The following is a 13,751-nucleotide window of genomic DNA, read 5'->3' on the forward strand; positions in this document are numbered from 1 at the left end:
TGATGATGGTCGAAGTAGAGAGGATATAAAACGTAGACTGGCAATGGCTAGGAAAGTGTTTCTGAAGAAGAGAAATTTGTTAACATCGAGTATAGATTTAAGTGCCAGGAAGTCATTTCTGAAAGTATTTGTATGGAGTGTACCCATGTATGGAAGTGAAACATGAACGATAAATAGTTTGGACAAGAAGAGAATAGAAGCTTTCGAAATGTGGTGTTACAGAAGAATTCTGAAGATTAGATGGGTAGATCACATAACCAATGAGGAAGTATTGAATAGGATTGGGGAGAAAAGAAGTTTGTGGCACAATTTGACCAGAAGAAGGGACCGGTTGGTAGGACATGTTCTGAGTCATCAAGGGATCAGCAATTTAATATTGGAGGGCAGCGTGGAGGATAAAAATCGTAGAGGGAGACAGAGATATGAATACACTAAGCAGATTCAGAAGGATGTAGGTAGCAGTAGGTACTTGGGGATGAAGAAGCTTGCACAGGATAGAGTAGCATGGAGAGCTGCATCAAACCACTCTCAGGACTGAAGACCACAACAACAACAATAAAAAAAATGGTTCAAATGGCTCTGAGCTCTATGAGATTTAACATCTGAGGTCATCAGTCCCCTAGAACTTAAAACTACTTAAACCTAACTAACCTAAGGACATCAGACACATCCATGCCCGAGGCAGGATTCAAACCTGCGACCGTAGCGGTCACGCGGTTCCAGACTGAAGTGCCTAGAACAGCTCGGCCACTCCTGCCGGCCAATCCATAATACAAACGGCCGTCATGTAGCTACCTCTCTAAGCAGCTAGGCATTTTCGTGTAGGTACCTCTTCAAGGACCAAGGCATTTTAACTTCACCATCACAATACATATTTTCGCTAGTGAAATTCGTCAGAGATAATCCATCACCATTCGAGAAGAACAGTGGCTCAGAGATATTTCAGCATGCAGTAATAATTTTTTTTTTATCATTTGCGCAGTAACATAAATGCCTGAGACGTAGGGAAGCAAGTTTTACATATATTTTAAAATCATTTCTCCTGGGCTACTCTTTCTGTTACTGACGAATTACTGCTTAAAAATCGGGAGTGAGCTAAAAAAAGCTTTTTTTTAAATGTAGTTACGTGAGTAGGAGTAAAATGATAATGTGTTCATTAATCTTAACACTAATAATACCGAGCGAGGTGGCGCAGTGGTTAGCACACTGGACTCGCGTTCGGGAGGACGACGGTTCAACCCCGTCTCCGGCCATCCTGATTTAGGTTTTCCGTGATTTCCCTAAATCGTTTCAGGCAAATGCCGGGATGGTTCCTTTGAAAGGGCGCGGCCGATTTCCTTCCCAATCCTTCCCTCACCCGAGCTTGCGCTCCGTCTCTAGTGACCTCGTTGTCGACGGGACGTTAAACACTAACCACCACCACCACCATCTTAACACTAATAATGTATACATATCCTAAGAACTGACTAGTTCCACATCTTTTCGACAACGTCATCGTTAAAATGCTCTATGGAATATGTGGCTAACTGGACAGTGTACCCAAGAACGTAGGCGATTTCGTCAATGGAGCCGTCATAGCTACATCACATCAGGAAATGATGAACGGGCACGCAGCATAAGTGTCGACGGGCGCTTAAACGCTTGGTCAATAGTTCGCATAAGTGAACCATTACATTAGTTATTAAATATTCGTTGAGACACAAAATTGTAACAACAATGTCAGTGCCTCAAGCGATTAGAACACACGATCCTGGCTGCCAAATATTTACAAAATATCAGATCGCTCCGAGCAACTTTTTTTTCCTTTGTTGTGATTTCCATTCCATCATAGGCAAAAGCCCTGCTCTTCAGCCAAGAGACAGAAGCAAACAGGAAGACATTTAAATCAATATAAAGTATATAGAAACAAAAAAGGCGGACACATAAGCAAACAAAGCATACAAAGTGGTGACTGTAAAACAGAGGTAAAAATCTAAAAAAAAGTATTTTACACAAAAAATACACATTGGATTAAAATTCACCGGGCAAAGTACGGCCAGATTGTAAGAAGTCACAGGACGATTGAAACAGGCATGTGACGGACGGCATAGCAGGGAACAATCACGGATGGTAAACAGGTCGAACACACAATTAAAATCACATCAATAGATGACTGTGTATAATGGCACCAAAACAGCACTAAAAGAGCACACTGAAAATAAAAACCTGGGAGGATCTGCTGGGGGGGGGGGGGGGGAGGGACAAGGGAGAGGAGGGGAGAGAAAGGGGGATGAAGTTGGGGGCGCGGTGAAGGAGGGCCGGGGAGGATAGGGACGGGAGAGGAAATCAGCCGAGGAGAGGGTGCAGGGACTTATGGAGGGAAAGAGGAAAATTCGCTCTGGGAGAAGGAGGGAAGAGGAAAAGGGGGGGCCCTGGGGAGGGGGGAACAAGGCCAGGTTACAATTTGAAGGAAGGGTAGATCTGGGAGGGGGAGGTGCTGGAAATAGCCCTGATGAAGGAGATGGAGGGTGTGGAGGTGGAGAGAGGGAGGGATACAGCGATAGAGGTGCAGCAATGGGAGAGGTATGGACAGAAAGGAGGAAACCAGGGGGTGGGGGAATCAAGCATGCAGACAGTGTAAAGTATGTGAAGATGTTGGAGCAAAAGGAGGAGGTGGGGGAAATGGATGAGGTCATACAGGAGTTGTGTGAGGGAAGGAAGGTGGATACAGAAGGCAAGGTGGAGTACGTGGTGTTCGAGTATTTGGAGGGCCTTGTAAAAGTGGAGGGGGAAGGTGGGCAGAGATCCAGGCAACACTTGCATAACACATGATAGGACGGATTAGGGAGAATGGTGTGGAGAATGATGGAAGGTGCAATCCCCATGACCAGTCAGACAGGAATTTCAGAAGGCAGAGGTGGGAATGGGCTTTCTGCTGGATGGTCAGAAGAGGAGGGGGTCCAGGTGAGGTGACGATCGAGGGTGAGGCCAAGGTATCTCAGGGTGGGGGTGAGCTGGAAGTGACAACCATAAATGGTGAGATAGAAATCTTAGAGATGGAAGGAGTGGGTGGTGTGTCCTATGATGATTGCCTGGGTTTTGGAGGGGTTGATATGAGGAAACCACTGGTTACACCAAATGGTGAACTGGTGAAGGTGGGTTTGGAGGGTGCATTGGTATGGTTGAAGGGTAGGATAGAGAGCCAGGAAGGCGGTATCATCAGCATACTGGAGGAGGTGGGGAGGTGGACAGGAGAGTGTCTTGGGCATATCAGCAGTGTACAGGAGATAGAGGAGAGGGGAGAGGACGGAGCTCTAGGGGACACCAGCAGTGGGATAATAGATATGGAATTGGTGTTGTGGAGGTTGACATAGGAAGGATGTGTGAGAGGAAGCAAGCAACCAGATGAACAAAACTGAACGGCAGGGCGTAGGTTTGGAGTTTAAAGAGGAGACTTGTATGCCATACGTGGTCATAGGAATTTTGGAAGTCGAGGGAAACAAAAATGGCACAGTGATGGGAGTGAAGCTGGAGGGAGAGAAGGTGGACAAGGTTAAGGAGTTGGTGTTTGGTGGGTTCAAAAATGGCTCTGAGCACTTTGGGACTCAACTGCTGTGGTCATCAATCCCCTAGAACTTAGAACTACTTAAACCTAACTAACCTAAGGACATCACACACATCCATGCCCGAGGCAGGATTCGAACCTGCGACTGTAGCAGTCGCACGGTTCCGGACTGCGCGCCTAGAACCGCAATACCACCGCGGCCGGCCATTCGGTGGGGAAGGATGGTTGGAAGTCACCTGAGTAAGGGGGAGGAGATGGTGTTGATTAAGGCGCTGATGGATACAACAGGAGAGGATGGATGCGAAGGATTCAAAGACGTTACTGAAGATGGAGGTGAGGCAGATGAGACGATAGGGAGAGGCGATGGAAAGGGGTTTGTTGGGTTTGAAGAACAAGACGAAGCGGGAAGTCTTCAACAGGTCGGGGTAGAAGCCGGTAAAAAGTATGATGTTGAAGAGATTGGCAAAAACAGTCAGGAAGGAGAAGGAGGTTTCTCTACAGGTGACACAGTCGTGACCAGGAGGTGCGTTGCGTTTTCACTCGAGGATACGTTTAATGTAATGTACTGTCATAGGGGGGCAACTGCCCCAAATACTGGAGACTTGAAGCGAGTGGAGCGACCGAGGTATCGGCACATTCCATGATGGTGGGGAAAATAGAATAATCAAAATGAGGGCCATCAAGGATGGAGAAGACTTGAGAAAGGTGGGAAACAAAGTGGTTAGACTTACTGAGGTTGTCAGGAAGGGGACGGTCGCTATGGAGAAGGGGGTAATGGGGTGTGGAGTAGGAACCAATAAGGCAATTGAAGGCGGACCAGTACTTGGAGGAATTGATAGAGAAGGGTGGCGTTGAGTCGTGTACAGGTCTGCCGCCAGTCCAGGCGTTTCTGTGCTGTAATAAGGTTCCGTACGTGTCGCTGCATTTGCCAGTGGCGTTGGAGTGTATCCCTGTCACGAGTGCGCAGGAAGGAGCGATAGAGGCGGCGGGATTCGCGGGGGAGGTGCACAGACCGCGGAAGGAGAATGGGACTGTGGGGGGTGGATGGTTTTAATAGGAACATGGGCCTCCACCGCGAGGAATATGTGCAACTTGTGTATACCAGATACAACTACAGTATGCTTATGAGAACGCTCCCAAATTAGTGCGCTAATCATAGCTGTCTGGGCCCCTATACGGCTGCACTGGGACATGGTCGCAAGTACATTGTTGGTAACGAGTTTTTCAACCGGCAGCAGTTTTAACATCCTCCATGCCGAAGCAAGTAAAGCGAGCGAGTGCTGAGCGCACTGTGCGGTTACCTCTCGGTGAGCGTGCCGAGGCAGCGCATGGCGCTGAGGTGTGTGCCCAGCTCGGTGGGGTCGGCGCAGCGCGGGCAGCGGCAGTCGAAGTACTTGGTGGCGCGCAGGTGCTCGCGCCGCGCCTGCGTGCCCCACAGCGCGTGCGTGTACATCGTCGAGATGTGCTCACCCCTGCGGAGACAACGCACACGATTACCTCACGCTCAAAACACTTTGCATCATATGGTGTGTGTGTGTGTGTGTGTGTGTGTGTGTGTGCGCGTGTGCGTGTGCGTGTGTGCGCGCGCTCGCGTGCATGGTTCTGAACAGCTGAAAAAAATCTCAAAATTATACGCTTTTCACATAGTATCTTAGAACTTAGTACATGGGAAGACTCACCTGCCATTACTACTCGTAAGTAGTCAGTGGGAAAGTGGTGTCATGCAAGCATAACTCTGGGATGCCTGGGGTAATCTGACTAAAATTTGCTACACACAAGGTGTCACATCTGTCTTGATCAACCCAAAAGACTTTTGTCCAAAACCGAAATAAGAAAATGTCACAAGCAAATGATAGCATTTTTACTTTCCTTGCAATTTTATTGGTTATGAAAATATAAACAGCAGAAAGTCTTCGTTTAGATGGCATCCTATAAGTTTTTATTCGGTAATCCTCTTCCTCTCCTCAAGACCTGATCAAAAATGTATGCCCGTGTACCACTCAGGTAAACATTGTGTTATTACAAAGGTAGCACAAAATCGATTTTGACTCTCCTGTATCTCCTGTACCATCCCACAATGCGGGTACCTAGGATAATGTAACTCGTCCGCCTGTGAGATTGGACAGTAAACAGATGAAAATACAAGTAAAGTACGCACTGGTTATTCAATCAACCGTTTTCAGTTGAAGGTTTGTGTGAGTACACGGTACACCACCGAAGAGAAATAGCAAATGCTACTCACCCACGATTATGGGACTATCACTCGGCCGGCCGGAGTGGCCGAGCGGTTCTAGGCGCTACAATCTGGAACCGCGCGACCGCTACGGTCGCAGGTTCGAATCCTGCCTCTGGCATGGATGTGTGTGATGTCCTTAGGTTAGCAAGGTTTAAGTAGTTCTAAGTTCTAGGGGACTGATGACCTTAGAAGTTAAGTCCCATAGTGCTCAGACCCATTTCAACCATTTTGAACTATCACTCACTGACGTGTATGATTGTCTTCTTCGAAACTCAATATCTAGGGGATCTTAAGTGACTGTAGAGGCCAACGCTGGAGTTAGAGATTTTTCCACACTGTTGGCGCACATTCGTTCTGGTAGCGACTGGCTGTGTAGCGTTGCTTGTATCCCAGCACTACGCTTATAAGTTTTTTTTCCGCCTCAGTTGCTCGAAGCGTTGAATTCCTTCCAAAACGTTACGACGCCATACAGGATGATTAAGTTCCTCTTGCGATGAACAATCCACGAACGCCAGGGTCTTCATGTAACTCCTACCAAATCATCTGATATATGCCCTATTGAATACACTGGGATCGTGGCTTTTCTACAGGCTTGTTGCACTCTGGACCAACTTGTGTACGTGATCAGTCGGGAGGTGATGGACTGGCCATGGTAAAAGGTGTCTTGATCATAAATGCCACGACGCTTCGCCACCAACCGAATTTAGGTGTTTCTAAATTAGCCGTGTGTACATACACATATATTTTTGATGGACAGGATTATCGAGCCGTTTGTCAGCTAGCGAAAATACCATCATTAGAGGTCTTCCCTCTGTTGCATCTTTGTACGTTGTCACCTAGCAACGAGTGCTGTAGTGTCCTGCTGGAGTCCGTAGGTGCTCCGCCTGCCCGATTTAAGAACGCTAGTGTGTGGTCCCGCTCTCAGTGAGTTCTTTGCTTAGTGGTTTTAAGTCTTACTAGCTACAAAAATACTGCCAACCGTGACTCAAATGCTTTGATGGTGAAGACGCCCTTAATATACTACATCTGAGGAGACCTTGGCCTGAAAGTTTTCGACCTTCTGGTCCGTCAGAGGAAACGCACTTGTTGTACTGCATCTGAGGAGACTTCGGTCTGAAATGCTGTTGTCTAAAGGGTCAGGCTAGTGGCAGACCTATGGCAACTCCGTCGAAATCTAGCAGTTTCCTTTGTCGTTCACTGAACTGCGAGCAGAGAAACGAAGAAACTTTAACGTGGTGATAAACATGTTAAAATAAAACACTTTCACTTGTGAAGTTTCCACCGCTCTTTCAGTGCATGGCAACATATTTGACTCTGTGTTTCGATATGAACATTAATTACTGCCTCTTCTACGGCCCTTAAATGTTGATCTTTTGCTTAATATTATCAGCCTTTATCGATTTATACATGTATATTTAGAATTCTTAAAGTTTTTGTTGCATTTATAGCTAAGCTCTGTTAAGGATGTTTTATGAGTAGCCCTAAATTCTCTGCTTTCATATTTTTGTCATTGTACTTGTTTCACCTATTTTCATGTTTTAGGAGAATTTTTCCAAAGGCTTTACTAAATGTGTACGGCCTGCTAAACACCCTGTAAAAATGCAGAATTACTTTATCGTCAACGCTTTTAATTTGAGTTTTACTTACTGTCTTCAATTGTGATTCAATTAATTCAGGTCTAAATTGGCATGTAATACATCACTGCGTGTTATTTACTTCACTCGCGGCAACGATAAGCATAACAACTGAGGCGTAAAAATTATCCTTGACTTATTCGCTGAATTCTGTTTTTAATCAAATTTTTAAATTATTGAAAGATCTAATGCATTTCTTAACTGTTACTTTCAGAATAGCAACGGCAACAGATTGCTTGGAAACAATTTGTTTGGTTTAATTCTGTGACCACATTAATTTTGACTTAAACTGTATGACTATTAAAGTTTGAAATGACGATCGGACTTCTGAATAAAGGAAAGTGATTGCAGGTTCTGTCGTATTTAATGAATGAAAAATTTTACTGCCCTATTTGGCCACTGGAATTAAACACTACACCCAAACGAAAAGCGTCCGTGTTTAAATATTCTGCGTTATGTAATAGTTCTGAACTTTCATCTTTAAATAATTGGAAAGAAAACTCTAAGGACAAAATCAGATTATAATTAAACGTTTTCTCTTTAACTGTCCCATACGACTATATACAAAATACAGTGCTACTACTAAGATTAAAACTCATCAGATCAGCGAATGCGAATGAAATTGCAATGACTTATTTAGTCATTGTTTGTTCCTTTTATGAAAGTGCAAACATGAGCATCTATGTCCTCTTATTTTAAAGTGATGGTAGTACAATTTTTTGATAGACGCTGCTTTTTATACAGACGATAAATATTTCAGATGTTAATTATTATTTAATTTCGTTTTAATTAGAATAATGAGGACTTGAATGAAAAGGCAGGAAAATGTCTTTAATTATGGCTGTAACGACGTACCGTGATCTTAGCCGTTAGAGCACACGTCGAGACTTGGTGGCGGAGGCCAGCTGGTTATTGTAAATTGGGTGCATCAGTGCACGTTTCTTTTATAAATTCTTTTAGTGCTGATGGTGCTCGTGATAAAGTTTGATGTACTTGTGTTAAGCCCGCTGGCATTAAAATTGTGAGGATTTATTTTTTTCCGTTAACCGCAGCACTGACGTCGAGCCGAATAAAATTATTTTGGTTTTTTTGTTTCTCTTCCCCTATTGGCAGTTTCCACTCTCAGTTCCTCGCCCTCTATCTTATTAGTAATCTCACCGACGAAATATACTATGGAAGTTGTTAGCAGATTAAAACTGTGTGCAGGACTGAGGCTCGAACTTGGAACCTTTACCTTTCGCGGCAAGGACTTTACTACCTTTTTCTTTGGCTCGGTATCTCCTGCTTACTTTTTTGCGTACGCATATAATGCTCTACCACTTTTTTTTTGCGCCCCTGGACAGGAAATAGAAACTACGAAAAAAATCTACCTGCCACCGTCACTTGTGTCCTAACAAACCAAAAAAAGAAAAATGCACCTCTTCAGGCGTTGGCGCCTACCTACGCCTAAACCGAAAACAACCAACCTATTACTACAAGGATGTAGGAATGGAAGAAAGTAGGGGGGAAGAACATATAGAGTAGCGATGAAAATGAAAGTAGTTGAGTGAGAGCTTTTGTTTACCTCTTTAGTTTGTTTTATTTATTTTTTGCTTTTTTGTATGTATATTTTTATTTCTCTTATTTATTTATTTTTATTTGATTTGTTTATTTTTTTATTTCCTTTATTAAATGAGTCTACGTACCAGAATTCCAGGAGTCGCTAGCGCCTTCCCACTGGCGGAACATCTAAGCGTGTATTCTCGAAATTTTAATGGAGATTCCATTTGTAGTGCGTTCAGAACATCATGTCGGTAAAAAAGCATCAGCATCTCATGGTTTGGACGTTCCAGCTGGAAGGCAGGTCATGAAAACCGTTCCTTAGAAAATTGAAAAAGAACTGCTTGTATCTGTGGTTGCGAATAAGTGCACAGTGTCGATCGAGAGGTACGTCCAATAACATAGTTCTGATTTCTCGTCAGGGCCAAAAAGGAAACGGACCTTATGACCGCGTATCTAATTCACAGCGTTAGTTTTTGTTAGGGGGTAATGAAACAGAACCGGGAATAAAAGCGTCAAGAAAGTTATCTGAGCAGGTGTCTGTCGGTTAAGGAAAGCCAAGATACACTGCGCGAGCTTCCAGACGTCTGACGACCGACCACATGAGAATAGATGAGCGTTTGTGTCCTCTACACCACAGTGAACGTAGAGGGGTGTGTCGGCGAGGCGGATGCGGTGCAAACGAAACTGGTGACCTGTTTGCCATTGACGGTAATATACCAGGTGGAGTGGATGCTGGTGTCGAGATAACCAGCATTTACCGATTTCCACACACGACGCCATATGATCGGGGCAAACTTGTGCTCAATGTGTTTGCGGTTTAGACACATTTGTAATGTGTTGTGTACAGATTTTGTCTGGAGTATACGTGGAAGGGGAAAGGAGTAGAGGATGTAACTTCATTCAAGAAAGAAGTACCGAAACTGATAAAAGGAGGGTGGAATGTCTGCTAACGTGACTGGGGCTTACATGGAGACTGGCGCTTATTCATGCAAAAGCAATCCGGTCAGGCTCGTCGGGCAGCGACGCCAGAGTTTCAGTTGGGAGCTAACAAAAAGTGCCGTAACTCTGTCTGGCACATGGAATAAGCCCACCACGTTCCCGTGGAGGGCAAGGGAGGAATATTGAACTTTAAATAACATCCCGGTGCAGACAAAGGTTCCCATCGCCATCAACATACGGCGTGCGGGGGTAATCGGAAGCAGGAACATTTGTGCCATGTGGGGGATGCGTGAGGCGTGGTAAATGCCGAGGGATCTAAGACGGTGGTCCACAAGGTCAGCCCTTTCCAACTGAGCCACCCAAGCACAGCTCAGGACCCGTCCTCGCAACTTTAATTCCGCCAGTTCTGTGAGGTCGACAGGAGAGCTTCTGTGAAGTTCGGAAGGTAGAAGACGAGGTTCTGGCTGAATTAAAGCTGCGAGAACAGGTCGTGAGTTGTACTTCGCTGCTCGGTTGGTAAAGCACTTGCCCGCCAAAGGCAAAGTTCCCGAGTGCGGATCTCGGTTCAAATGGCTCTAAGCACTATGGGACTTAACGTCTGAGGTCATCAGTCCCCTAGAACTTAGAACTACTTAAACCTAACTAACCTAAGGACATCACACACATCCACGCCCAAGGCGGGATTCAAAATGCGACAGTAGCGGTCGCGCGGTTCCAGACTGTAGCGCCTAGAACCGCTCGTCCACCGCGGCCGGCTTACTAACCTAAGGAGGACGGGTCGTGAGTCGTACTTTGGTGCTCAGTTGGTAAAGCACTTGCCCGCCAAAGGCAAAGGTCCCGAGTACGGGTCTCGGTTCAAATGGCTCTAAGCACTATGGGGCTTAACGTCTGAGGTCATCAGTCCACTAGACTTAGAACTTCTTAAACTTAACTAACCTAAGGACATCACACACATCCACGCCCGAGGCAGGATTCGAAACTGCGACAGTAGCAGCAGCGTGGCTCCGGAATGAAGCACCTATAACGGCTCGGCCACACCGACCGGCACAGACCTCGGTTTGGCACACAGTTTTAATCTGCAGAGTGAAAATTTAATTCTGAAAATAAACTATTCTAATTCCAAACAAAGGTTTGGTTGTTTTCCCGTAGCTGTAAGGCACATCTAAGAAGTGGGAATCGGCTTCCCAGTGTCCCCAAACGGGGAGTAGTCCCAACCCCTAAAGTCGAGGATGACCACCCTGAGTCACCTGGGCGGAGACTGAAATAAACGAGCATCTGGAAGGAGTGTGGTGAGGAGCGGTACCTGGATATGAGCTTGGCGGCGCGCACGGTGAGCCGGCAGCCGCGCTGGAAGTCGAAGGTGTGCCTGGTGTTGGGCAGGCAGCTGTGCTCGAGCAGGTAGGCGGTGGGGTAGAGCGCGCTGGCCTCGCCGCCGCCGGGCAGCGTGATGTCGAGCGCGTTCACGTCCAGCACGCCGCACACGCGCCGGATCGCCGCGTCGCTCGCGTCCTCCACAGCCTGACCAGCCTCGCCGCACAGCACCTTCTTCCGCAGGAACTCAGACACCTCGCCAGACTCCCTGCGCAACAGACACACATTTAGGGCTGTCCTCTTCCTCGTAAATCTCAGTATTTGGATTGGGGCCAACTAGGGTGACGGTCCCCTTACATTTGGCGCCCTAGCGCATTTTTTTTTAAATGAAAAATGCTACATCCGCACCGGACGCGCCTCGCTTGGAGCCTAGGTACCTCACGAGTCACCAAGCGACTACCCACCTAAACAAGTAGTTGTCAACTTACGAGACTAGCAGCACCAAGCTCCAGGTGACTAAGCTACACCGTTTGGCCGAGACCTACAACAAAGACTGGCAGCAGCGCGTACGTCACAAAGGTAGTCTTGCACTAACTCGCTCGCTCAAATCAGTAGACAAACTGGTGTCACCGCCAGACAGCACACTTGGTAGGTGGTAACCTTTAAATTGGCCGCGGTCCGTTAGTATACGTCGGACCCGCGTGTCGCCACTATCAGTTCAAAATGGTTCAAATGGCTCTGAGCACTATGGGACTTATCATCTGAGGTAATCAGTCCCCTAGAACTTAGAAATACTTAAACCTAACTAACCTAAGGACATCACACACATCCATGCCCGAGGCAGGATTCGAACCTGCGACCGTAGCGGTCACGAGGTTCCAGACTGAAACGCTTAGAATCGCACGGCCACTTCGGCCGGCGCCACTATCAGTGAGTGCAGACCGAGCGCTGCCACACGGCAGGTCTAGAGAGACTCCCTAGCACTTGCCCCAGTTGTACAGCCGACTTTTCTAGCGATGGTTCACTGCCTAAATACGCTCTCATTTGCAGAAACGACAGTTTAGCATAGCCTTCAGCTACGTCATTTGCTACGACCTAGCAAGGCGCCATATTCAGTTACTATGTCTTCTGAACAGATAATATTGTGACTCATGTACCGTCAAGAGCGACGTTCATCATTAATGGATTAAAGTTAAGTAACAAACTAATTATGTCCGCTTTCTGAATTCTCATTCCTTGTCATGTTCCAGACCTCACGTCAGTATAGTTCTTCCCTCCTCGCGCCAGCCTACGTGAGCTACAACGCGTGCATTTCGACCTCCTCTCGTAACACGGTGCAGCCAGCACAACACAAACTACGTTTCTACACCTGTTAACTAGTAACTAGGCACGTCCGTACAAACGAAAACTGAATCTTCTACTGGAGTCCGCTATTATGGAATCTTACTGTTATTAGTCCTATAACGATGGGAGGTCCATGGGCCTACTTATAATTTGTTACGGCTGTACTGGCGTACCATAAAATAAAATCATGCTAAAATGATTATCAGTTGCATAAGGCACCACTTCCAGCATGTAATGAGTAATGTTAAGCAGAAGAGACTAAATGCTATGAACAAGCCGCTATACCATTTATATCCAATGTTGTTGTTGTTGTTGTTGTTGTTGTTGTCTTCAGTCCTGAGACTGGTTTGATGCAGCTCTCCATTGCATTCCTATTTTCCTATTCATTATTAAACCTACTCCTGCATTACCCCTATTTGACTTCGTGTTTATAACCCTATAGTCACCTGACCAGAAGTCTTGTTTGTCCTGCCACCAAACTTCACTAATTCCCACTATATCTAACTTTAAACTATCCATTTCCCTTTTTAAATTTTCTAACCTACCTGCCCGATTAAGGGATCTGACATTCCAAACTCCGATCCGTAGAACGCCAGTTTTCTTTCTCCTGATAACGACATCCTCTTGAATAGTCCCGCCCGGAGATCCGAATGGCGGACTATTTTACCTCCGGAATATTTTACCCAAGAGGACGCCATCATCATTTAACCATACAGTAAAGCTGCATGCCCTCGGGAAAAAATACGGCCGTAGTTACCCCTTGCTTTCAGCCGTTCGCAGTACCAACACAGCAAGGCCGTTTTGGTTAGTGTTACAAGGCCAGATCAGTCAATCATCCAGACTGTTGCCCCTGCAACTACTGAAAAGGCTGCTGCCCCTCTTCAGGATCCACACGTTTGTCTGGCCTCTCAACAGATACCCCTCCGTTGTGGTTGCACCTACGGTACGGCTATCTGAATCGCTGAGGCACGCAAGCCTGCCCACCAACGGTAAGGTCCATGGTTCATGGCGGGGTTATATTTTTTCCAATATTGATCTTAAATTAAATTTTTCTGTAGTACTGTTAATCAGATTCCAGTGGAACATGCAATTCTCGTTAGTACTTACACGCCCAGCTTCGAGATAACAGGTTTAGAAACGCATTTTGTCTGCTGAGCTGAGCTGACTGAGCGAGTTCAAGACTACCTTCGTGACGTATGCG

General features: G+C 46.1%; 1 protein-coding gene across 1 annotated transcript in view; it reads right to left on the reverse strand.

Moving 5' to 3' along the window:
• The window catches only part of LOC126323215 (SET domain-containing protein SmydA-8-like), a 111,029-nt gene that overhangs the window by 38,084 nt on the left and 59,194 nt on the right, over positions 1–13,751 (reverse strand). Inside the window, exons 4-5 of the mRNA XM_049994615.1 lie at positions 11,199–11,474; positions 4,846–5,016 (exon numbers count right to left, since the gene is read on the reverse strand). Coding sequence (XP_049850572.1) covers positions 4,846–5,016; positions 11,199–11,474 — 447 coding nt within the window. The remainder of the gene's footprint in view (positions 1–4,845; positions 5,017–11,198; positions 11,475–13,751) is intronic.

This window comes from Schistocerca gregaria, chromosome 2, assembly GCF_023897955.1.
Source record: "Schistocerca gregaria isolate iqSchGreg1 chromosome 2, iqSchGreg1.2, whole genome shotgun sequence".
NCBI classification, from domain to species: domain Eukaryota; kingdom Metazoa; phylum Arthropoda; class Insecta; order Orthoptera; family Acrididae; genus Schistocerca; species Schistocerca gregaria.